Raw genomic sequence first — 23,298 nt, 5'->3', positions numbered from 1 at the left:
GATCTGATTTTTGACACTATAGATTTGTTTTCATTTTCTGTAATTTTATATAAATGGAATCATAGGGTATATACTCATTTTTGTCTGGATTTTCTTGCTGAGTATAATTGTTTTGAGATTCATCCATGTTGTTGCATGTTATCAATAGTTCATTCCTTTTCATTGCTGAGTAGTATTCCATTGTCTGGCTCCACCTCACTTTGTTTATCCATCCGCTTGTTAATGGACATTTGGGTTGTTTCTAGCATTTGGCTATTACAAATAAAGGTATTATGAACGTTCAAGTACAAATCTTTGTACAGACATATGTTCTCCTTCCTCCTGGGTAAATACCTAGGAGTGGAATGGCCGGGTCATATTGGAGAACTATGTTTAATGTTTTAAGAAAGGTGGTTGTAACATTTTACAGTCCTACCAGCAATACATGAATGTTCCAGTCCCTTTACAAATTCATCAATAATTGGCATGGTCGGTCTTTTTAATTTTAGCCATTCTAAAAGGTGTGCAATGGTATCTAATTGTGGTTTTAACGTGTGATCCCTTGTAATGACTAACAATGTTGAAGATATTTTTGTGTGCTTATTATCTTCCACATATCTTTTTTGGTGAAGTATCTTTTCAAAAATTTTGCCCATTTTAGAAATTGGTGATTTTCTTATTATTGATTTGTTAGAGTTCTTTACATATTCTGGATGTAAGTTCCTTATCAGATATAAGCATTGCAAATATTTTCTCTCAGTCTGTGGCTTGTCTTTCTCTTAACAGCATCTTTCAAAGAGCAAAAATTCTTAATTTCAATGAAGTCCAATGTTTTGTTTTATGGATTATGCTTTTGATACATCCAAGAAATCTTTGTCTAACCCAAGGCCACAAAGATTTTTCTCCTATGTTTTCTTCTATAAGTTTTACAGTTTTAGGATTTACATTTAAGTCTATGATCCATTCTGAATTAACTTTTATATATGATATGAAGTATGGATTGAACTTCTTTTTCTTTTCTTTCTTTTTTTTTTTTGCATATGAATATCCAGTGTTTCATGATCATTTATTGAAAAGACCATCTTTCCTCCACTGAAATGTCTTTGCACCTGTGTCAAAAGTCAATTGACCGTACATGTGTGGGTCTATTTCTGGACTCTCTGTTCCGTTCTCTTGATCTGTCTGTCTATCTTGCCGCCAGAATCACACTGTCTTGATTCCTGTAGCATTATAATAAGTCTTAAAATCAGGAAATATAAGTATGCCCACTTTCTTCTCTTTTTTCAAAGTTATTTTGTCTGTTCTAGGCCCTTTGAGTTTCCAAACGGGTTTTAAAATTAGTTTGTCAATTTCTACAAAATCCCTGCTGGGGTTTGGTTGGGATTTTATTGGTTCCTTTTCTTATTTTTGGAAGTTCTGGAAAAGGAACATGAAAGATTATAGAAATAATGTGAGGTCAAGGATGACGCTGTCTTCTTCCAGAGAGAATCTGCCTTTATCTTGGCTCGTGGCTGGGCCCTACAATCCGCATCACCTCAATCAGTGACCGCGGTTGGACGATTTAAACAGATTCAGGCCTGGAGGGGCTGCCCCGGCTCCGGGCTGCCCTCTCTTCCAGACTGTAGTTCCCCAGAGTTCCGACCCGAAGAGGGGCATTTCCATCGGGGCTCCCCCTCCTAGCAGCCCTGAGCTCTGACTTGTCCTCAGCTCTGTGAGGCCACCAGAAGCCCCGCTCAGTCACCTAGATGCTGCCCTGGCCTCAGCAGGTGGCCCTGGGGGAAGCTGAGCCCAACACCGGCCTCAGCAGCCTCCTTTCCTCCTTCTCTGGACCTTGGCCTCGTCATTCTTCACCCTGGGTTGGCTTTTCAGGGCCTGCGCGGGATTGTTTCCATTTCCCGTGTTCCTGGTGGTTCTCCGAGGCCGGGCCCACCTGCATCGCCTCGCGTGCCATTCCCCGGAGTGGACGGCTCCCACTTACACGCTTTAAGTTTCAAAACGTGAATTGTTAGCAATCATTCTGATGTCCACTGATGGCATCCTGCAAGAGCTGTGTTTGCAGACTAACACTGGGCTGAAGGTCCTTGCTGTCCGACCTCGTGGCTAGCCAGCAGGACGTGGAGAAACGTGGGCTCCTTTTCTCTGACCGGGTGGCCTGCTGGGCACTCGCCCTCCCTGGAAGGAGCCCCCTCTGCTGTCCACCCTTCTCCGTGGTCCCGAAGCTGCTCTCCCCTCAGCTTGCCCCTCCCTCTCTTCTGCCTCGACCCCCCCGGAAGCAAAGCCCAGCAGCAGATCCCGCGCTTTGCCCTGCTGAGGTCCTGCACTGAGCAGCTCCTGCGCGGGGCCCCGGCCCCAGGGTCAGACGGGTGCCCAGGGTGAGGGGCGTCTGCTCCCTGTGCTCTGCCTCCCGTGCTCCCCTTCCCCTGCAGGCTGGAGGGGAAGCAGAGCCTGGATTTGGGACTCTCGGGTCTAGAGGGGCTGAGCCTCTGCTAGTTTGTGGGGGACACTCACAGGTGTCCTCCATGAGGACAAGTGCTCTGTCTTGTCCCTGCTGTGCTCCCAGCACCGAGCTCAGTGCCAGTACATAGCAGGTGCCCAATAAATACGTGCTGCTTGGACAGATGGGTGGATGGATGAGTGGGTGGGTGGGTGGAGGGAGGGAAGCAAGATGGCTAGTTGGAGAGGCAGACGGGTGGATACATGGGTAGACGGAAGGATGGAGGGGAGGGTGGAGGGATGGATAGATGAGGAATGGGTAGGTGGATGGTCCGGGCTCCAGAGAGCTCCACATGTCCCCAGAGCTCCTTGGAGGTCATCAGAGGTTCGGGGAGGCCAAGCAGCTCCACTTGGATCCATTTAAATGTTGTCCTCATGGGGTTCCTTTGGAAAGAAAACAGCTCCGTGGCTAAAAATAGTCCGGAAGCCTCTGGTCTAGTCCAACCTCCACAACTCACAGATTATGAAATGGAGCACCAGAGAGGAGAGGGACCTTCCCAAGGTCACACAGCTGGTTAGCGGCCGACCTAAGCCTGGCGCCGTGTTTTCTGACTTCCAGACCAGGGCTGTCTCTTCGGCTGGCCCTGCCTCCGCAGTAGGCGACGCTCCCATCTCCTCCTCTTTCTCCTCCTCCTCTTTCAGGGGAAGGAGAAGTTCCTGGGCATCCTGAACAAGTACATGGAGATCCATGGCACTGTGTACTACGAGAGCCAGCGGCCCCCCGAGGTCCCGGCCTTCGTGAAGAACCACGGCCTCCTGCCGCAGCCCGAGTTCCAGCAGCTGCTGCGCAAGGCCAAGGTGAGCGCCGCCCCCGTCCTCAGCCCGGTCCCGCCAGGATGCCCCTACATGCCTGCCACGCCTGCCACCATCACTCGTGGCCCTTCCACGTGTGGACACGCCCCAGCATGCCCTGTGGCCCTAAGCCTCATGTCCGGGCCTCCTGGGGGCTGGTCAGAGCCGAGGGCAGAGATGGGGGTGCCCATTGGACAGGGGAGGCCCCGCGGTGAAGGGACCTGGGCAGGGCCAGCAGAGCAAAGCTCGGTGATGAGGAAGAGGAGTCGGGCTGCCCACCTGTCCGCCCTCAGTGCCCGTCCAGCCCAGCAGACTCCTGTGTCAGCCCTAGCTCTCAGAGCCACTGAGGGGGTGGTAGGGCAGGCTGACGGGGGTCCTGGCTGGAGTTCCATCAGGCCATTAGTTCTGACTGATGCTTCTGGAAGGCCCTGAGCTGTATTGCTGGAGCAGCGGCAGGCACAGTGGGCATGACCCTGCTGCTGGGCCCTGAAGTGTCAGCTGAGGCCAGACGGTCTCCAGCCAGCTTTCAGGCCCTCTGCTGATCTCACGATAGCTTCTTTCCTCAGGCTCCTTGGATGTATATGTGTGTGTATGTATGTGTTGGGGGTTGGGGGCAGGGTACCTTTGTGCAGTGAGCAACCCAAACAACCTTATGTGGCAACCCTGGATTCAGAATCATTTAGTGAGCACCTTCCGAGGGCCAGCCCTGTGAGCATTCTTAGCACAAGTTAGGCGCTGAACAAATGTTTTTAGGAAGAGTGAGTAAAGGTCCTTTGAGGTCGGCTGTAGGTGTGGGTCTGAAGCATTCTAGGCTTGAAACCCTCGCTCTTCTCTTTTCCCCTCCAGAATCACAGCCTGTTAGAGCAGGAAGAGCCCGTTGATATCACCTAATCGGACCCCCTCATTTCACAAATGGGGAACCGAGGCCTAGAGAGAGGAGTGCTTGCATGGCACACGGCTGGTCTGGGCTGTCTTTGCTGCCCCAGCTGCCTCCTGTGAATGTCCCACCCCCAGCCTCCCCCCTGGGGCTCCTGGGCCGCTGTGCCTAGCCCTCCCTGACCACTGTGCCACCCGACTTCTTCAGCTCTTCATAGGGTTTGGCTTCCCCTATGAGGGCCCCGCCCCGCTGGAGGCCATCGCCAACGGCTGTGTCTTCCTGCAGTCCCGCTTCAGCCCGCCCCACAGCTCCCTCAACCACGAGTTCTTCCGGGGCAAGCCCACCTCCAGGGAGGTGAGTGGGAAGGCCCTGCCCCACGAGAGGGTGGACGGGCGACCCTGCATTTCCTGGAGGAGGGAGACTGGGGCACAGGGTGAAGGCAGAGATGGGACAGACGGGTGGGGGCCTCCCCAGCCCGGCCTGGCCCGGCAGGCAGAGGGAGAAGCCTCCTGTCCCTGTGCCCTGGCCAGGTCTTCTCCCAGCATCCCTACGCGGAGAACTTCATTGGCAAGCCCCACGTGTGGACCGTCGACTACAACAACTCGGACGAGTTTGAGGCAGCCATCAAGGCCATCATGAAGACCCAGGTGAGGCTCAGATGCAGTCAGGACCGCCACCAGCCCACCCTGGGGGTCTTCGCTATTGTTAGAAAAAGACACCCCTCTTGGTAAATTCAGACTTGCAGGCCTGGGTTGGCAAATTTGAGCACAGTCACCCACTCACCAACTTGGATGTGCGTGTGTGTCTCAGGGAGAGGTTGGGGGGGGGGGGTGGTGGACGGAAAAAAAACAAAAACAAACCACCTTTGTGCAGTGGGCAACCTGCACAACCTTACATGGCAACCCTGGATCCAGAATAAGTTATTGAGCATCTTTTGGGGGCCAGGTTCTGTGAGCGTTCCTAGCACAAGTTAGGTGCTGAGTAAATGCAGGGGGGGAATCTTTGAAATCTGATGTCGGTGTGGGTCTGTGGCCTGTTAGCAGCACATCACAAAGTAGAATGTGCACACAGGTCATCTGGGGATCTTGGTAAAATGCAGGTTCGGGTTCAGCAAGGCTGGGGTGAGGCTGAAATCCTGTGTTTCTGACGAGGTCTGGGGTGGGCCGGTGGTGCTGGCCCAGGGGCCACCCTTTGAGTAGCAAGAGGGTGGAGCATTCCGCTCTCCTTCTGTGAGTGTGAGGGCCTGTGGTGTGGCTGCACAGAGTCAGGAGGGGCTTCTGCGGCTTATCTCCTCCACGGGAACTCAGCGGCTTCCGATGGTTCCTTGTGCTCTTGCACTTCCCTCGTCTGGGGAGGGTCAGACTGCGTGAACCGTGCTCTGCTCGCTGTGACCCCTGGGCCCTTGGCGCGCTGTAGCTGGAACACCAGGCTGAGCAAAAACAACCACCCTGCCCGGTGTGCCCACCCCCCCCACCCCCCCCACCCCCCCCACCCCCCCCACCCCCCTCCACCACCCCCCCCTGCGCAGCACTGGGTCAAAGGGCGCGCCCTGGGGCAGAATTGGGGAACATTAGACTCGGTGGGGCTGGGGCTACCGCGACCAGGGAAGAGGGACGGGATATTCCGGTTCCTTCTGCAAGGGAGGGCGGTGCCCGGGGAGGACACCTGGCTGCCCTGGTGTCTGCTGCGGGGGGCTGGGGCACCGCCATGTTCAAGGGCAGAGGCTGGCAGGGGTAGACCCCCATGGGGTCTTCAGGCTTAACTCTGGGCCCGGGGCCCTACCTGGTCATCCTGACCCTGAGGCAGGGCTGCATTTTGTTAACAGCCCCTGTGTCCCTTGTGTCAATCACTCCACCTCGGGACCCCCAGCCTCAGCTCCCCCTCTGCACCGCCCGGGAAACTCCCGCCGCGCCCCGCCTCCTCCTCCCCTGCTCACATCCTCGTCCTCCCCTCCTGTCCGGGTGTGAGTTTCTCTAGTGAAAGTGCCAGGAGCATCACTGGGCCCTGGCCACGCCCGTCCTGAGTGGAAACAGGCGTGGCCGGCGGACCTGCGGAGAGGCTGCACCCCGGACCTCCACCAGCGGTGGGGAGAGCCCCCCGCTCCCCCGGACGCATCGGCTCCAGAACGGTCCCTCCGCTGCCGCAGGGTCCTCAGCCTCGGACTCTGAGCTGGGTCCTCCAGGAGCAGGCCCCCAGGCAGCGATTTAAGCCGAGTCGTTTACCTGGGAGGTGACCCCAGGAAGGAAGGTCCTGGGGTGACAGTGAGACGGGGGTGTCATCCAGCCGGTCACCTAGCGCTCAGGCCGGCGGGGCCTCGGAGAGGTGGGGCGGATCACATCCCAGGCTGTCCCACCCTGGGAGCGGAAGAGCAAGGAAACTTGCATTTACCCCCACTCCACGCGGGGCTGGCCGACGGCGTGCCTGGGGGGCCAGCTCCCAGCACCCTGGCCTGCCTCTCCTCCAGACGGCCCTAGGCGGGGCTCTTCAGGGGCCCTCGGTGCAGAAGAGACGGCCCACCCAGCCGGAGCAGCGGCCCAGCCCTCTGCCTCCCAGGTGGATGCCGCCCCCAGAAGGCCCCCCCATGGCACGCGGTGTGCGGGAGGGGAAGCTGCCCTGGAGGGCACCCCCGCCCCACACTCCTCCCGCCCCTTCTCCCCTCCTCTTGCAAAAGCAATTCTCCAAGGCCTCTACCCCAGGGGGCAGGGGGGCGCCGCCAAGGCTTCTGCACACCCCCAGGGCTCAGGTCCGGCCGACCCCCAGGACGCGTTGCTCAGCTGAGTGAGCAGGCCGCGCAGCCGCGTGGAGGGCCGACCCCTGCGCAGAACAAGACGAGGGGTGTTCCAGGCGGTGGGCTGTGCACGGAGTGTGCTTGGCCGTGCACACGTGATTTCTGGCTGGACACAGGAAATTGCTCACAGCGGCTGCCCCGGGAAGGGGCTGGCTGTCTGTCGGGTCCGGAGGAAAGCTCACTTTTCATTGTTTTTCCTTTTGATGTTTTTTACATGAACATCTGTTTAATTTTGTTAATTAGTTAATTGAAAATTACCATAACAAGAAGGTCAAGGACCCAAGACATTGCACATCCCCCAAGCTGAGACCCACAGCTGGACCCTGACCAGCCCGCCCTTCCCTGGCCTCTTGCCTCTCAGACACTGCACCCCAACCCAGGGATCACCTGGAGGTGTTTAACGTGCAGGCTCCTGGGGGGCTAGCCTGGTGGGGTAGTGGTTAAGTTCGTGCACTCTGCTCTGGCAGCCTGGAGTTCAAGGGTTCACAGGTTCGGATCCTGGGCGTGGACTACACACGCTCATCAAGCCATGCTGTGGTGGCAACCCATGTACAAAATAGAGGAAGATGAGCACAGATGTTAGCTCAGGGCCAATCTTCCTCACCCAAAAAAGAAAGAAAAAAACCAGATTCCTGGGCCCCTCCCCATCTTCTGATTTAGAAGGACTGGGTGTGGCCTTGGAATCTGCATTTTAAGCAAGGGCCCTGGGCAATTCTGATAATCCTGTTTCAGAAAACTGATTTAGGGACAGCTGGCAGCAGCCTAGAGAGCAAATGAGGGCCACCATCAGGGGACGCAGCTTGTTTTGCGAGTCACGGGCCTCTGCTGGGAGGGGGTAGTGGAGGGGAGGAGAAGAGGAGGGGGACAGGCACCCAGCCCAGCTGTCCCCCAGCTCTGGGGGCTCCTTTCCATAGCCTCTGGGCCTCGGTGGGGTTGCCTGTTGGCATCTCTCCTTCCAGGGTGAGGCCGTGGCGGAGGAGACTGAGAAGACCGTGCCAGTGCTGGCCTCCCCGCTCGATCCCGCAGGCCGGCAGCGCCGCACCTGTCACTCTGTCATTCCGGTTCCCACACTCGCACCTGTGATTAGGCCTAATGGGGGTAATTTCCAGGCAGGCCAGCGCAGGCAGGAGGCTCGTGGCAGGTGGGACGTGGCTGGCTGAGCGCTCCCCTCGCACAGGGGCCTCTGAATTACCGTGCGAGTCAGCTCAGACCCCAGCGGGGAGTGACTCGGGGGCGGACCAGACAGAGCGAATGTGTAGGGAAGTTTCTTCTCTGGGGGGTTTTATCATAAGCAGGGTTTGAAGCATTGTCCCTGAGAGACACCCCCAGAGGTACCGGGGACCCCCAGGCAGCCACTGGCTGCAGGCCTTCGTGGGCCATCCGCTGGGACCCGAGCCGGGCGGAGCTCAGCGCTGGAAAGGCTGCGCCGGGTGCCGGGCTGTGAAGGTGTCTGGACGCTGGAGCGGGGGATTCTCTGGGAATCTGGAACCACCTCAGTATTAAGAACAGCTGCTCACGTGTGGGTGCAGTCAGAACAGGGAACAAAGGGTCTTGTCCCGAGAATCAGTTCTGGTGGCCTGGACCAGCTTCAAGGGGAGCAGCGGCTGCTGCGTCCCTGGGTCCCTCCTCAGCTGGAGCATCAGGACATCCACTTGGCCAGAGGGCCCAGGGCGGGCCTCCAGCCTGTCGAGGTGGGGTGTACAGGAAGCAGGACCCAGGGTGGCCCCAGTGGACCTCTGACACTGCCCGTCCCTGATGAGGAAGAAGGGGGCTGTGGAGTCGGGCAGAACTGTAGGATTTCCCTATCTGGGCTGAAACTACCCGATCTGGAGCTGCTGGCAGGAAAATGGCGTAAATGGGAGACAGGCTGGGCTGGGCCGGGTGTGGTGCCGACGCACACACCTGTTGGGAATGGGGAGGTTGGAGGCCAAAACAGACCTTTCTCTGCGTCTGGGATGGGTCCTTCCCGTGTCCTTGTGTCACCCCGGTCCTGCTTCCTGCCCATCCTGCCGACAGATTCCTCCAGGGTGGTGTGTGCTGGACTGTGGGGGTCGATGTAAACAGGGGTGGGGTGGGCAGGTGAGCAGAGTGGAGAGGAGGTGGGGTGCCCTCTCAGGGGAGGTGGACACCCCCTTTATCACCTCTTCCCTCTGTCCTCCTCGCTCCACAGGCCCAGCTACTCAATCTGTCCGCTCCCGTCCCCCACTGCTGATGGCTGCTGGATGTCAGACAGGCGGGGTGTGGCCTCTGTTTGGGGGTTGGAATCTTGTGTAGCTTCAGGTGCCTGGCCTGGGCAGGACGCTTTACAAATGTCGTCGCATTCCACCCGACTGGGAGATGCCCCTGTTACTGCACAAAATTGGGGTTCTCTGCCCGACGCGCATGAACAAGCCAATTAATTATGGCCTCCGCCTTTGGGGGAGAGATCAGCTTTTATTCCGAGAGAAGGATGTCCATGGAGACAGGCGGCGTGCGCCCTCAGATCTGATTCCGCGATTCAGGATTTGGGGGGAAATTTAAGAGGTTAGGGAGAACGGGCTGCACGTGGAAATGCTGGTGGGGCAGGCTCTGATTGGTGGGCTTCAAGCATTTATGGTGAGGTTCTAAACGTTTAAACGTTTTGATGAGGTGGGGAAGGAATTTGCACACTGGATCTTCCTGAACGATGGACCCCTCGCTTCTGATAAGAGTCCGACTTTCAAGGTCCAGTCGTGTTCTGGTCCTTGGGTTCCGTGGAAGGAGAATCTTTGGTCCCAAGGTCGTTTCAGGTCACAATTTCTTCATTCGCACGTGCCCTGGCTACGTGACTTTGCAGTTTTTCTGAAAGATAATTCGTGTTCACTCTGCTGATAAGAGATGGGGTCAGTTGACTGGCCCTGGAGGGCCCACGGTTCACCCCTCTGTCCCTTTTGTGTGAACATTCCACGTCTTGGGCAGGATACAGGCAGAGCTGGGATGCTCTTTCATTCCACGGGTCTTTCCTGAGCACCTACTGTATACCAGGCACTGTGCCAGGCACCAGGGCTTCCATGGTGAGGAGTCACAGTCCCAGCCCGCCGGGGCTCGTAACCTCAGGGACACGAGGGCAAAATCACAAATAACGACACAGGCACTAATTCTATGCTGGGGACAGTGCCCCTGGAACAGGAGTGGGGGGTGCTCAGAGACCGCTTCCTGGAGGAGGTGTCACCTAAGAGTGGGGGATGAGTCCACTGGGTTGGTGTGGGAAGAGCAGGCTTCCTAGCCCAGGAGGGGACGGAGCTCAGGGCAGCTGGGATGGGGGTGGGGAGGGGTGAGCTGGCCTCTTGGTCCTAGAGCCGCCTAGCTCTCTGTCCCAGTGCCGGGCACGGCTGGGCCCCGGCAGCCAGGTCTGGGGACCCAGGGCTCTTCCTGCTGCATGTCTGCCCATCTCTCCCACAGGTAGATCCCTACCTGCCCTACGAGTACACCTGTGAGGGGATGCTGGAGCGAATCCACGCCTACATCCAGCACCAGGTAGGGGGGGCGCTCTGCTCTCTGCCCCAGGGATGGGGGCCCGCCACCCCAACCCCATCAGGCCAGAGGAGGGGCCACCTGTGCCCAGGGTGCTGCGTCCATCAACCCCCGCCTTCCTGCAGTGGTTGGAGACGGGCGGGGGAAGCGGTACCACTCGGAGACCTGGGCCCCCAGCTCTGGAGCCCCCAACCCCGTGTCACAACACGGAAACACAGAGACTTGCATTTTTCACTTTCGTAACAAAGTTGTTTCGAAGTCTGGCAACTGATTGAGTGAATGAGAAGTAGGGAAGACCCCCACTCCCCCCACCCCTGGGCGAGTTGGTGAGACGGGGCGTGGGACTGAGAGCTCTGCCCTGAGATCCCAGGGGAAGGGGTGCTGCTGTGAAGGCCGGGTCCTGAGCCCCGGGGGCCTGAGCCGCCACACGGCCCACAGGCGGAGCGTGTTCTTCCAGGCCCGGCTCTCCTGATGATGATGCGTGGAAGGGCGGGACAGGGCCTGTGGCCTGCGGGACCAGGTGGGGCTGTTAGATTTTCAGGCAGGTAGTAGATGGCCTCTGTCCACCCCTTGCCCCCTACCCACGAACATTAGGGACTGAGAGAGTGTTCCAGCCCATCACTTGACAGGCGGGATACTGAGGCCCCAGGAGGGAGGGCTTGTTGTGGTGCTGGGCCTCGGGTCCCAGCCACTGGAAGGGGTGTCATCATGAAGCTCCCAGACTCTGCAGTCCCATCCCTGTGCCCACCACAGGCAGGGCGCATGGGCCCCGGGGTGGAGACCCTGAGCCTAACCCAAGTGTGACCAGCAGCGAAACAGCACAGGGTGGACAGCACACGGACAGGCCTCCACTGTCCAGCCATAGGCCCTGAGCAGGTTCCTCCCTGTAAGATAGCTGGAGACGTGTTCATCCCCATTGGGTGCGGTGCAGCAACGTGTGGCGGGCTGCCTGGCGTGGCGGGAACTCCCAGCGCTGCTGCCGTCACCATTACTGTAATCACAAGCCACGACCCCCAGGGCAGCCAGTGGCATCTGTGGCCCGTTTCCCCTTCTAACACTGCTTTCCTCTGGGCAGGACTTCTGTGCGGCCCCAGGCCCTGCCCCTCCAGGGACCCGAGCCCTGCAGAGCCCTTTCGTCCTGGCCCCCAATGCCACCCATCTCGAGTGGGCGCAAAACGCCAGCGTGGCCCCCGGTGCCTGGCCCCCAGCACACTCACTCCGGGCCTGGCTGGCCGCCGCCGGGAGGGCCTGCACAGACGCCTGCCTGGACCATGGGCTGATCTGCGAGCCCTCCTTCTTCCCCTTCCTCAACAGCCAGGACGCCTTCCAGAAGTGAGTGAGCCCCGCCCCACCCCTTCCTCGGCTGGCCCAGCCCGGCTCACCCATAGCTCCTCCCTCCCATAGCCACCTCGCCCCGGCCCTGCCAGCAGCGTGGTGATTTAATGCCCTCCCGTGAGCCAAGGGGTCTAGGGGTTAAGGTCCAGCGCTCTCCCCACGGCGGCCCGGGTTTGTTTCCCAGTCAGGGAACCACACCGGCATCGGTCGGTTGTCACACTGTGGCAGCTGCGTGTGGCTGTGATGCTGAAAGCTCTGCCACCGGTATTTCGAACACCAGCAGGCTCCCCCATGGCGGACAGGTTTCAGCGGACCCTCCAGACTAGACAGGCTAGGAAGAAGGACCTGGCCACCCACTTGCGAAACAACCGGCCATGAAAGCCCTATGAATAGCAGCAGAGCAGGGTCTGATTCAGCACTGGAGGGCGACAGGATGGCGCAAAAGGCCCGGGCGGGGATCTGCTCTGCGGGCTTAGTGTCAGTAGGCTTGCAGTTGCCTCAAAGGCACTGACAACGTGAGTCAGGAAGGATCCAGAAGGGACCTTCCAGGCAGGTATCCATGTCACGGCTGCGATACTCTTGGCAAAGCCTCAGCCTCAAGCCACCAGGGGAAGCTCCCTGCCCTCCCCTACCCCTCCCTCAGCCCCTGGCCAGCCTGTCTGGGCATCTGCTAGGTCTATGCCGTGAAAGCTGCCTAGGGTTCCTCCTGAGGGGTCTGCCTCCTGGCCGCCCTCCCCTCCTCCTCTCATTGCAGGTGGGAGAAGGAGCTGCAGCCCAGGGTCTGTGCTGGCGCTCCTGGAAGCATCGCCTTCTGGGGCTGGTGGTCCAGGATGGGATGGGCCAGAGTGGGGGAGTGGGCGGTACCAGGCTGGGGTGGCCCCGCCTCGCCCCGCCCGCTGAGTGCCCGCTGCCTGTGGTGTCCACCCAGGCTGCAGGTGCCCTGTGACAGCACCGAGTCGGAGATGAACCACCTGTACCCGGCCTTCGCCCAGCCCGGCCGGGAGTGCTTCCTGCAGAAGGAGCCCCTGCTCTTCAGCTGCGCCGGCTCCAGCACCAAGTACCATCGGCTCTGCCCGTGCCGGGACTTCCGCAAGGGCCAAGTGGCCTTGTGCCGGGACTGTCTGTGAGGCCGCCCACCCGGCTGGCCCTCGCTGCCACAGGAGAAAGCACCAGCAGATTCCGAGCTCCAGCGACCTGCCCTCCCCTCAACGCCCCGAGCTGGAGCTTCCTTCCTCAGCCGGGAAGTGGGCAGAGCCGGCATGCACTTAGGTTTAGGGAGAGGGCAGCTGGTCCGACTGCCCCGCGCCCACCCTGAGCAGGCTCCTCCCTCTCATGTGGGGGGCTCGGGGCCATGTCGTGGCCAAGCAGACATGGTGTTGGTCAGAGGGTCCCACTGACCCAGGAGCTGGTGATCAGAGGCCCCTTGCTTTGTGCAAGGCCAATTCTGGACCAAATGAAGAGAGGGCCCTGGTCCTTCTTGGGCTCAGGAAGGGGGCTCTGGACAGACGAGAGAGGGAGCAGGGCGATGCTCACCCCATGGCCCGCCAAAGGGTCCAGGGAGTGGGCAGTGGTGTGTGAGGGCTCAGCCTTGTCCCTCTGGAGTTGTTTGGGGTGTGGACAGAAGGAGCAGGGGACTGGGGCAAGGCCTCCTCTTAGCCCTACCCTCCGCTTTCTCAAACTCCCCCCGCTTCTACACTTGGGGTGCACATCGACACTGGGGGTGCAGGGACCACCCAGACCCTGGGTTGAATTGTTTCCTCTCCTGCTTGTTCCAACTCCCTTCACCGTGGGCTCCTCCTGAAGCCCGTCCTGGCATGACGGTGACTGCAGAGCGTGGATTTGTTCCCCCGTCCCCCCGCCCCCAGCCTCTGAGAACAGGCTCTGGGCCCCACTCTGGGGGCAGCTGCTCCACAGGTGCTGACCCCCCACTCCCTCCCCCAGCATCTTTTGGAGGCAAAGGCTTGGCCTGGCTGCCCAGGCCCGAGAGCCCCAGGTACCCACCCCCACCCCCGACCGCTGCGTTCGTGTCCCCGCCTACGACTTCCTCCAGCCTCAGACCACCTCCGGATCCAATGGCCCTCTCTGTGCAGCATGCCTGCCCCAGCCCCAGGACGCCCCCTTCCCTGCACCCCGAGCCCTGCCTGATTAACACGTTCAGGCCTTCAGAAACACTGCCACCCCACCCCCAGTTTTATAACCCCACCCCCTCCCCGGGCGACCCCACCACCTCGGCCCGCCCCTCACCCTTCCAGGGAGGCAGCCCAGGACCCTGAGAGTTGCGAGGAGGGCCAGCCCCACCGTGGGGCTGACCAGGATGCCTCCCATCCGAGAGCCCTCTCTTGGCCTGGGTAGCCCCTGCGGCCACAGAAACTCAGTGGTCACCAAGGACCTGACCTGTTGGGGGAAAGCAATAGAGACACTCTTTTCTCTCTCTTTTTTTAAAGATTTATTTCTTGAAATAATAAATATTTTATTGGGATGTGAGGTGCAGAGGAGGCGCTGTGCCCTTTCTCGTCTTTTCCTGGGACGCCCGGGGCTGGAGGAGCGCAGGGGGGTGTGAGTGCCTAGGGGGCGGGGTGGGGGTGAGGGTGGATATCCGGGGCCCCAGGCCTCTGCTCCAGGTTGTCACTCGGAGCACGTGGAGAGGTTAGGTCTACAAAGCCCGTGCTCTCTGCGTCGGGCTGCCCAATGCAAGTCCCTGTGTGGACCAGAGGCCTGCGGGCCCCTCCTGGCTGCCCCTGCGCTGTGACTCTGGGGACCCTGCTTGCTGTACCCTGTTCTGTGCTCCTCAGGCTGGCCTTTGCTGGCTGTGGCAGTGTGAGGTCAGAGAACACAGATGCATCTTGATGAGAACCTGAGCTATCTTGTGCTAAGAAGACTAGCTAATATTTACGGGGCATTCACTGTGCTTCAGACAGCAACCTGGGAGTTTGACACACGGTTTGTCATTTCATGGGCTCAGATAGGTACTATTATATCCCCATTTTACAGTTGAGAAGATGGAGGCTTAGAGAGTTTAAGTAACTTGCCCAAGGACACACAGCTTATAAGCAGTGTGGATGGGGGCAGGGCCGGGAAGTCAGGGGAGGTGGGGAGTGATCATTTCAAAGTTTCTGTGAGGATCAAATAACCCTGTAGTGTGACATCCTAGCCCGGTGCCCAGCCCACAGGATGTGCTCGTGGTTGACGTGATCCTCTGAGGCTCCCCATAGTCAGGGGCTTCCTTCTAGCCAGGGGCTCTCCACCGCGGGCAGTTTAGCCCCCCAGAGGACAATTGGCACTGACTGCAGATTTTTTTTTTTTAAGATTTTATTTTTCCTTTTTCTCCCCAAAGCCCCCTGGTACATAGTTGTGCATTTTTAGTTGTGGGTCCTTCTAGTTGTGGCATGTGGGACGCCGCCTCAACATGGCCTGATGAGCGGTGCCATGTCCACGCCCAGGATCCGAACCAGCAAAACCCTGGGCCGCCGAAGCAGAGCTCACGAGCTTAGCCACTCGGCCACGGGCCGGCCCCGTCTGCAGATATTTGTGATTGTCCCGACATGGGGGGTGGCGCACGCTGCTGGCATCCAGTGGGTAGAGGCCAGGGATGCCGGTCAACATCCCACAGGGACAGGACGGCCCCCACCGACGTGGATGCTCCGGCCCAAAGTGTCGGGAGTGCCGAGGTGGAGAAGCGTGTTCTGGGCCAGTGGCTCTCAAAGTTTGGCGCCCGACTCTGAGCTGATGGAAACAGGTTGCTGGGCCAGTAGGCCTGGGGTGGAGCCTGGGGATCGAGTCTTTACTAAGGTGCCGCCACTCCTGCAGGCCCTCGGCCCACCCTTTGCCAACCACCGTCTGGACCGAGCGGGTAGCAGCAGGTGTCCCACCTGTTTGTGACTGACTTTTCTTTTACATGTCATTGATGACGCAGGGTGTGGCGCATCTTTTCACGAGCTCACTTGCCGTCTGTATGTCTTCTTTGTGAGGTGTCTGTCCAGGTCTTTTGCCTGTTTTTTAATTGGTTGTTTGTCTTCTTATTGTTGAGTTTTAAGAGTTCTTTGTGCAAGAGACTACCTTTGAACCCTGTCTTAAACTTTTAATCGGGTGGGCTGGGGTGGGGTGGAGTGGGACGAGGGAGAAACTGGAGGGGCAGGCTAGTGGCAGGAGAAAGAGAAGTCGGACCCTGGAAGGACCTACAGCTGGGGTATAAGGCCAGACACCAGTGCCAGGGAGCTGTCCGCTCTCCAGCCCTTCCTCCCTGGACGGACGCTGGCCACCCCCTCTCCAGCACCCCCACCTCCCACCCACCACTGGACAGCGGAGGAAATATCAGGGCTGGCCTCACCTCCACCCCACAAGGCCACCTCGTCCTCCCACCCACAGGTGAGGAGACAGCCTTTGGAATCACCTGGGGAGCGTTAGGCACCCTCACACCCAGGCTGCACCCAGACAAGTTAACCCAGAAGCTCTGAGGTCGGCCCAGGCTGTAGAGGTTTTCAGAAGCACTCCTCGGGTTTCCGATGAGCCTCCAGTGTCCCCATCGGGCTTCCACGGCCCCTCGTGCCTGGATGGCTCCTCTCGGCTCCCCCAGCTCTGCTCCCCGAGGGGCTGAGCAGGTCAGGGCCTCAGGGGAAGCCTCGCCCCTCCCAGCCCCAGGCCCACATTGCTTGTCCCTGCAGCCCCGGCCTGGGCCTGCGGAAGCCAATGAGCCCGGAGCAGAGAGAAGAGGCTGGGTCCAGCCTGGGGCGAAGAACGCACGACCAACCAGCCTCAGCTGCTCCGAGTGGAACCCAAGCGCCAGGGCTGGAGAGAGTGGCTGGAGGCTGCTGACTAGCCTTCTCCCCAGAACCAGGGAGCTGGGAGGGAGACGGCAGGGTCTCCTCTGCTCCCTGCGGGGCCTGGAGGCAGCCCCCACTCTGGGTTCTCCCCTGGTAGCTGGGGCTGGGCCTGCTGGGGTCAGAACCTGGAGGAGCTGCCCTCCTGAGCCCAGGCCCCACAGCTGCCCCCTTCCCTTGGCCGACTTCAAAGGACCCTCGAAACCCCGGCCTGCTGCCTCGGGGCCTCACCTTGCTTGGCACCAGGTCCTCCCGCACGAAGTAAGGAAAACGGCCCCGGGACACACGGGGTTGAGGAGGAAACGAGGCCAGGCAGCTACAGCTCTGGGTGCGGGGTGCGGGGTGCGAGGTGAAGTGGGTGCTGAGTAAATGGGGCTCAGGATCGCCCCGGGTGCCTACAGGTGGGGACAGTGAGGCTCCAGGGAGAGCCGCTCCCAGCCTGCTGCTGCCCAGACCGGACGCCAGGTCCTCTGACCCCAAGCCAGAGGGTCTCCTCCAGCCGCAGCTGCTGGGGGTGACTCTACTGGGATAGAATGAGATGGAAGCTGTCATGGGCGGAACTGTGTCCCCCAAAAGAAGTCCTAACCCTGGGGCCTGTGGGTGTGACCTTTGGAGAGAGAGTGTTCGCAGATGTAATTGGTTAAGACGAAGTCCCACTGGATGAGGGTGGCCCTACCTCCAGGGACCGGTGTCCTTAGAAGGAGAGGGAGATTTGGACACAGACACAGGCAGGGGAGAAGGCCACGTGGAGAAAGGCAGAGAGTGGAGTGACGCAGCCACAGGCCACGGAGCGCCAAGGAGAGCCGGCAACACCATAAGCTGGAAGCAAGGAAGCGTTCTTCCCAGAGCCCTCGGAGGGAGGGCGGCCTGCGACACCCTGGTCTCGGACTTCCAGCCTCCAGACCGTGAGAGAATAAATTCCTGCTGTTTTAAACCACCGGGTTTGTGATGATTGTTCCAGCAGCCAATACAGAAGCGGTCAGTTTTCCGCTGCCTTTAAAGATATTAACGGGAGAGGGAGGTAACCGCCAGCCCAGAGGCCTGAGCTGTGTCCTGAGTCACGAGCCGAATGGCCTCCTGGCCCCAGCACGCAGCCCAGCCCATCTTTTCTCAGAAAAGCGTGACACGGGGGCTGGCCCAGTGGCGCAGCAGTTAAGTGGGCACGTTCTGCTTTGGCGGCCCGGGGTTCACTGGTTCAGATCCCGTGTGCAGACATGGCACCGCTTGGCACGCCATGCTGTGGCAGGCGTCCCACGTATAAAGTAGAGGAAGATGGGCATGGATGTTAGCTCAGGGCCAGTCTTCCTCAGCAAAAAGAGGAGGATTGGCAGTGATGTTAGCTCAGGGCTAATCTTCCTCAAAAAAAAAAAAAAAAAAGCGTGGCACTTGCTCAATTAAAGCCCCAAAGGAAAAAGCATTGGCCCCAGGGATGCAGACAGACTGTGGACCACACCAGTCTCTCCCCACCCTCCAGATAAACACCTGACATGGGCCTCCGGGCACCTGGGACCCACATGCAGGCGCTTACAGCAGGAGGGCAGTCCCTGGCGCCCGACTTCCCAGGTTGATGCCGGGACTGTTTGATTCAGCCCTCCATCTCCTCCCTCTGATGATGCTAAAAATAGCCCAGGCCCAACTTCTGCATCTACTTGAATATTGGGCTCCAGAGCCTCGTGATTCTGGAGAAATAGCGCAGCTGCTGCCCCCGACGCTGGGTGTGAAGCGAACGGAACAGAGACCATTTGTGTCAGCTCTCAGTTCCCCCGGCTGGCCCTGGCTGCCCAGGCCTGACCATCGGCCACCTCGTCCTTCAAGACCCTTTGGGGAGGGGTCTTCTCCAGCAGGTGTACCAAGGGCTGCGGTGGGATTGGGCATTTGGCTGTTGGAGTTTCAGGCTGGGGGCTAGGCCGAGGGAGGGCTCCTTGGGGCGACATGAGGAGCCCCTGGATACTCGATACCCTTGTCCTAGGCCTCCCCCAGTCCCTTAGAATCCCTCATCTGTGCCCACCCCACTGTGAATCCTCAGCCTTGTCTACGGCTGGATTTACACATCCTCATTTCCCATCCTGTTCCCCTCTCCCCATCATGCATTCATTCAACAAACATTTGACCAGCACAAGTGCTTGGTGTTGCGCTGAGCCCAAAAGGTACAAGGCCTCCCAGCTAGTGCCTATGTCTTCGACACCAGCGTCCAGGGCCTGGGACTCACCCAGCTTCCTGAATCTGATGAAGCTTGGTTTTCATCAATTCTAGAAACCGCTCAGCTGGTGTCTCCACGAAGGCTGAGCAGCCTCCTCGTCTCCCCGTGCTGGAGCGGGCGTTTACTGCCCTACCTTCGCACTGAGGTGGCGTCTGTAAGGGGTCTCCGTTCCCCACACCAACCTCAAGGCCACACCTCGTCTCCACAGAGGGATCAACATCCATCCAAGCCCCTGGGTCCCAGGGCCTGGCGCCGCCCCTCAGCCTGCGCGGCCAGCTCACACACTCACTCACCATCTGGTTTTCAGCTCTGCCTTCCCCCGGACATTGCTGTTTGTGGTGGTTTCTTTAATTTTCTGTTTTGCAAAGAAAGACTTTCCAGTTACCTAGGCTGAAGGGGGGTGCATTTAAAGAGTGGCTTCTGGTGGGACAGAAGAAACAACTTGGACCTTGGCGTCCGCCGGCCCTGGGCCCAAACCCTGACTTTGACACTTGCCCTGAACTGCGACCCTGCGGAGTTCCCTTCTCCGAGCTTTGGCCCATCGTCCGGTTAAATGCAGACAGTATGATTCCCATGGCTTTCCTGTTGCTGCTGGAACAAATCACGACAAACTCAGGGGCATAAAACAAAACTAGTTTATTATTTCATTATCATTATTATTTTTTGGTCAACATTCAAAATGGGCCACACGGCTAAAATCAGTCTCGGCAGGGCTGGTTCCTTCTGGAGACTCCGGCGAGAATCCACGTCTTTCTAGAGGCCGCCTGTGGCCCTTGGCTCATGGCCCTGCCACGTCTTCAAAGCAGCAGTGGCCGGTGGCGTCTTCCTCACATCTTTCTCTGACGCTGGCTCTCCCGCCGCCTCCTTCCACTTTTAAGGACTGCGTGATTACATTGTGTCCTCCTGGATAATCCCGAATAACCTCCTTATCTGAAGACCAGCTGATTAACTATTTTAATTCTGCAACCTCATTCTTTCTTGCCATGTGTGTCAGCCAGGGTTCTCCAGAGAAGCAGATGTGTGTGTATCTATAGACATGTATATATATGTACAGAGTCACGCGTCACTTAACAACGGGGAGACGTTCTGAGAAACGCGTCGTTGTGCAAACGTCGCAGAGGGCACTTGGCAAGCCAGGTGGCGCAGCCTCCTTCACACCTGTGCTGTGCGGTACTCATGGGGCCACCACTGTGTGTGGCCCATTGCTGACCACAATGCCGTTATGTGGCACATGGCGGAACAGACATCTTCACATACAGGATGTGTATTTATATATAGAGAGAGAGAGACTTATTTTAAGAAATTGGCTCACATAGTTATGGAGACGGGTTAGTACAAAATCTGGAGTGGACTGTGAGGCTGGAGACCCAGAGAAGCGCTGATGTTGCAGTTCAAGGCCGAAGGCCATCTGCTGGCAGAATTTTCTCTTTCTGAGGGGAAGTCAGTCTTTTGTTCTACTCAGGCCTTCAACTGATTGGATGAGCCCCACCCACACCATGGAGGGCAATCTGCTTTGCTCAACGGGCGTCTATTCTGGTGACCACAGCTACCCCTGCATTAGTTAGGGTTCTCCAGAGAAACAGAATCAAAAGGATGGATAAATATACATAGATCACGTGATTATGGAGGCAGCCAGCAGGGTTGATGGTGTAGTTCCAGTCTGAGTCCAAACCCTGAACACCAGATAAGCCAAGAGTGTAAATTCCAGTCCAAAAGCCAGCAGGCTCAAGACCCAAGAAGAGCCAGTGTTTCAGTTCAAGTCTGAAGGTGGGAAAAGACCGACGCCCCAGCTCAAGGCAGTCAGGCGGGAGGGGCTCCCCCTCATTCATGGAAAGGTCACCCTTTTGGTTCTATTCAAGTCCTCAACTGATTAGACAAGGCCCACCTGCCTTGCGGAGGGCCATTGGCTTTATGCAGTCCTACCAAGTCAAATGTCAATCTCATTTGAAAACACACTCAGACACACCCAGAATAACATTTGACCAAATATCTGGGCACTGGGGCCCAATCAAGTTGACTCGTAAAATTAACCATCACCCCTCGCGGCAGGGAAGTTTTGAATCCCGTCACACACCAGCGTGCTGGGGCTAGCTCTCGCGGGCTTGCAGAGGTGGTTTTTAAGTTCCCAGGAATTCTACAAGCCGGTTGCTCAATTGTCGGTATCTTGAAGCTGGTCGCTGTGGGAGTATTTACGCCGTGGGAATTGGCACGAGCTGCCATCAGGGCTTTCACGTCTTATTTGCGTTTTCTTTTCCGGGGAGGGCGTTCATCCATGTGTGAGGCGCCCCAGCCGCTGCCCAGCAAGTGGTAATTCTTTTTCTTCCCCCTTTGCTGAAGCCAAAAGTCCTCACTACGCAGTGGAGGGGCTGCCCGCAGGGGAAGTCTCACCCTGGGGGGGGTTATCCGCTGCGGGCCCCCCCCCCCCCCACCCCGCCACCCGGCGCCTCTGCCGTCCTTCCTCCAGCGGTTGGGAGGCCCCGGCTCTGCTCAGGCTGCTCCGTCTCCCACCCCAGGCCCAGGCGATCCCGATGGCAGCTGACAGGGACGCTCCTCAGGGCTCAGTCATCCCAGGATTTGACAGCTGATGGTCGACTGCTGGCCGAGCGGGCTCCTGCCTCCCCCCAGCCATCGCTCAAGAAATAATTAATAAGAATTGATGAGGGGCTGGTCCAGTAGCGCAGCAGTTAAGTTCGCATGTTCTGCTTCTCGGCGGCCGGGTTCGCCGGTTCGGATCGCGGGTGCAGACATGGCACTGCTTGGCAAGCCATGCTGTGGTAGGCATCCCACATATAAACCAGAGGAAGATGGGCGCGGATGTTAGCTCAGGGCCAATCTTCCTCAGCCAAAAGAGGAGGATTGGCAGCAGTTAGCTCAGGGCTAATCTTCCTCAAACAAAAAAAAAAAATTAATGAATAAACTCTATTGAGAGCCATTTACCACAAAAAGCCTTTAGGGGGCTATGCACTCAGACATTCTGAAAAGCGGCATCTTGTAAACTTTGGTACGAAAGGAAAGCTGCCTCTGACGCCCGGTGCAGAGGCCCCACGCCTCCAGAGAACCCCAACTGTGCGGAGGCGGCCGGGAGGGCGGGAGCAAAGGGCCTGACATGGGGGTAAAGATGCAGCCAGAAAGCGGGGCAGGGGTCCAGGGGTGGGGCCCCGAAGATCAAGGGGAGACTTCCAGTCTGAGAGGGCTGTGCAGCTGTGGCCGCCAGCGGGGAGGGACCCAAACGGCCGGAAGCAGGGGGCCACCCTCCATGAGGGGGCAGGACGACCCCACTGACGCCAAGCTCAGACCACACGGCCCCTGGGTGCCAGTTGCGTCCAAAGGAAGGTTTTTCCTCCTTGGACCCAACGCTGTGTGCTCCTTCCCTAGCCAGTGACAGTGACTCATTCACTCATCCATTCATTCAGCAAATAGCTATGGAGGAGCTACTGTGTGCCAGGCACTGTTCTGAGGCTACAGCTGTGCACAATGAAGGTGCCTGCTCTCATAGAGCTTATATTGTACCTCATGGAAGACAGACAATAAACAAATATTTAGTCCTGCTATGGAGAAAATTACAAGAAAGAGGGGGAGTGTGGAAGGTAGGCAGGTAGGTTCCTGGTTGCCAGTAAGAGCTCTTGCTGAGATGACAATTTGGGCAGAAAGCTGGAGGAAGCGAGCCAAAAGGAAGTGCAGACAGAGAACAGCCTGTGCGAAGGCCCTGAGGCAGGTGTAAGATAGAGGAAAGAGGCTAGTGTGGGTGGAGCAAAGACAGGGAAGAGTGAGTGGTGATCAGACTCTATTCTCTCTACAGAGAGTCCTAAAGTCTAGCCTGGTGCCTGGCTCTGGGCTAGACCTTCCAGGTACGGTAGTTGACCCAAAAATGGAGAGGCGTTTAGATGGCAGGAGAAATGCAGCAATTGAACCCTGCCCTGCCAGGGCTTCTGATGATCAGTGAGGTTGGGGACCCCTCCCTGGAGCCTGGGCATCTCAGCCTTAAACCAGGACAGGTGGGGCCTGGAGAACCTTTCCCCTGCACCTCCACCTGGCCAGGTGCACCTGGAGGTGGCTCCCCGTCCGCCTGCCTCCCACTCGGCTCGCCATTTCTCTACGACCAGGTCCTCTCTTCGCTTTCCCGGCTGCATCAGCCTTGTTCTATTCTTGTTGAGGACCCTGGGGAACCCCCTATGTGTGGCTGTGAGTCATTGCCGACTGTGGATAACGACTGCATCCTCCCCTTCTCCTGGCGGACGGGATGGAACTAACGGGACGCCTCAGGGCGCCGGGGCCCCTCCCAGCTGAGGCTGCCGAGCAGCCAGAGAACGTGGACCATCTGTAGCCGTTCTGCTCGCTTGCTCTTTATGTTTCTCTAAAATCAGGAGATGCTTATCCCCCTGCGTCCCAGAAAAGGCTAACAAAAGCTGCCTTGGGTGACACTGAGGGCCCCCAGTTCCTGCCGGGAGCGGGAGAAGTCGTAAAAGATTAAAAGGGTGTCCACAACTGCTGGAGTGGACACCTGGCTGTCCCCAAGGGGCCATGC

General features: G+C 58.2%; 1 protein-coding gene across 2 annotated transcripts in view; it reads left to right on the top strand.

Moving 5' to 3' along the window:
• Positions 1-14,246, top strand: part of MGAT5B (alpha-1,6-mannosylglycoprotein 6-beta-N-acetylglucosaminyltransferase B) — a 76,006-nt gene extending 61,760 nt beyond the window's left edge. For both annotated transcript variants that reach the window (XM_023651945.2, XM_070225949.1), the window contains 6 exons: positions 3,115-3,270; positions 4,349-4,495; positions 4,672-4,788; positions 10,350-10,424; positions 11,497-11,753; positions 12,685-14,246. In XM_023651945.2, coding sequence (XP_023507713.1) covers positions 3,115-3,270; positions 4,349-4,495; positions 4,672-4,788; positions 10,350-10,424; positions 11,497-11,753; positions 12,685-12,883 — 951 coding nt within the window. In that variant the 3' untranslated portion in view covers positions 12,884-14,246. The remainder of the gene's footprint in view (positions 1-3,114; positions 3,271-4,348; positions 4,496-4,671; positions 4,789-10,349; positions 10,425-11,496; positions 11,754-12,684) is intronic.
• Positions 14,247-23,298: the final 9,052 nt, after the last annotated feature.

The sequence above is a fragment of the Equus caballus genome, chromosome 11 (genome assembly GCF_041296265.1).
Source record: "Equus caballus isolate H_3958 breed thoroughbred chromosome 11, TB-T2T, whole genome shotgun sequence".
Classification (NCBI taxonomy): domain Eukaryota; kingdom Metazoa; phylum Chordata; class Mammalia; order Perissodactyla; family Equidae; genus Equus; species Equus caballus.
Note: the sequence above shows the minus strand (reverse complement) of the source record. Positions and strands in the feature narration are given on the sequence as shown.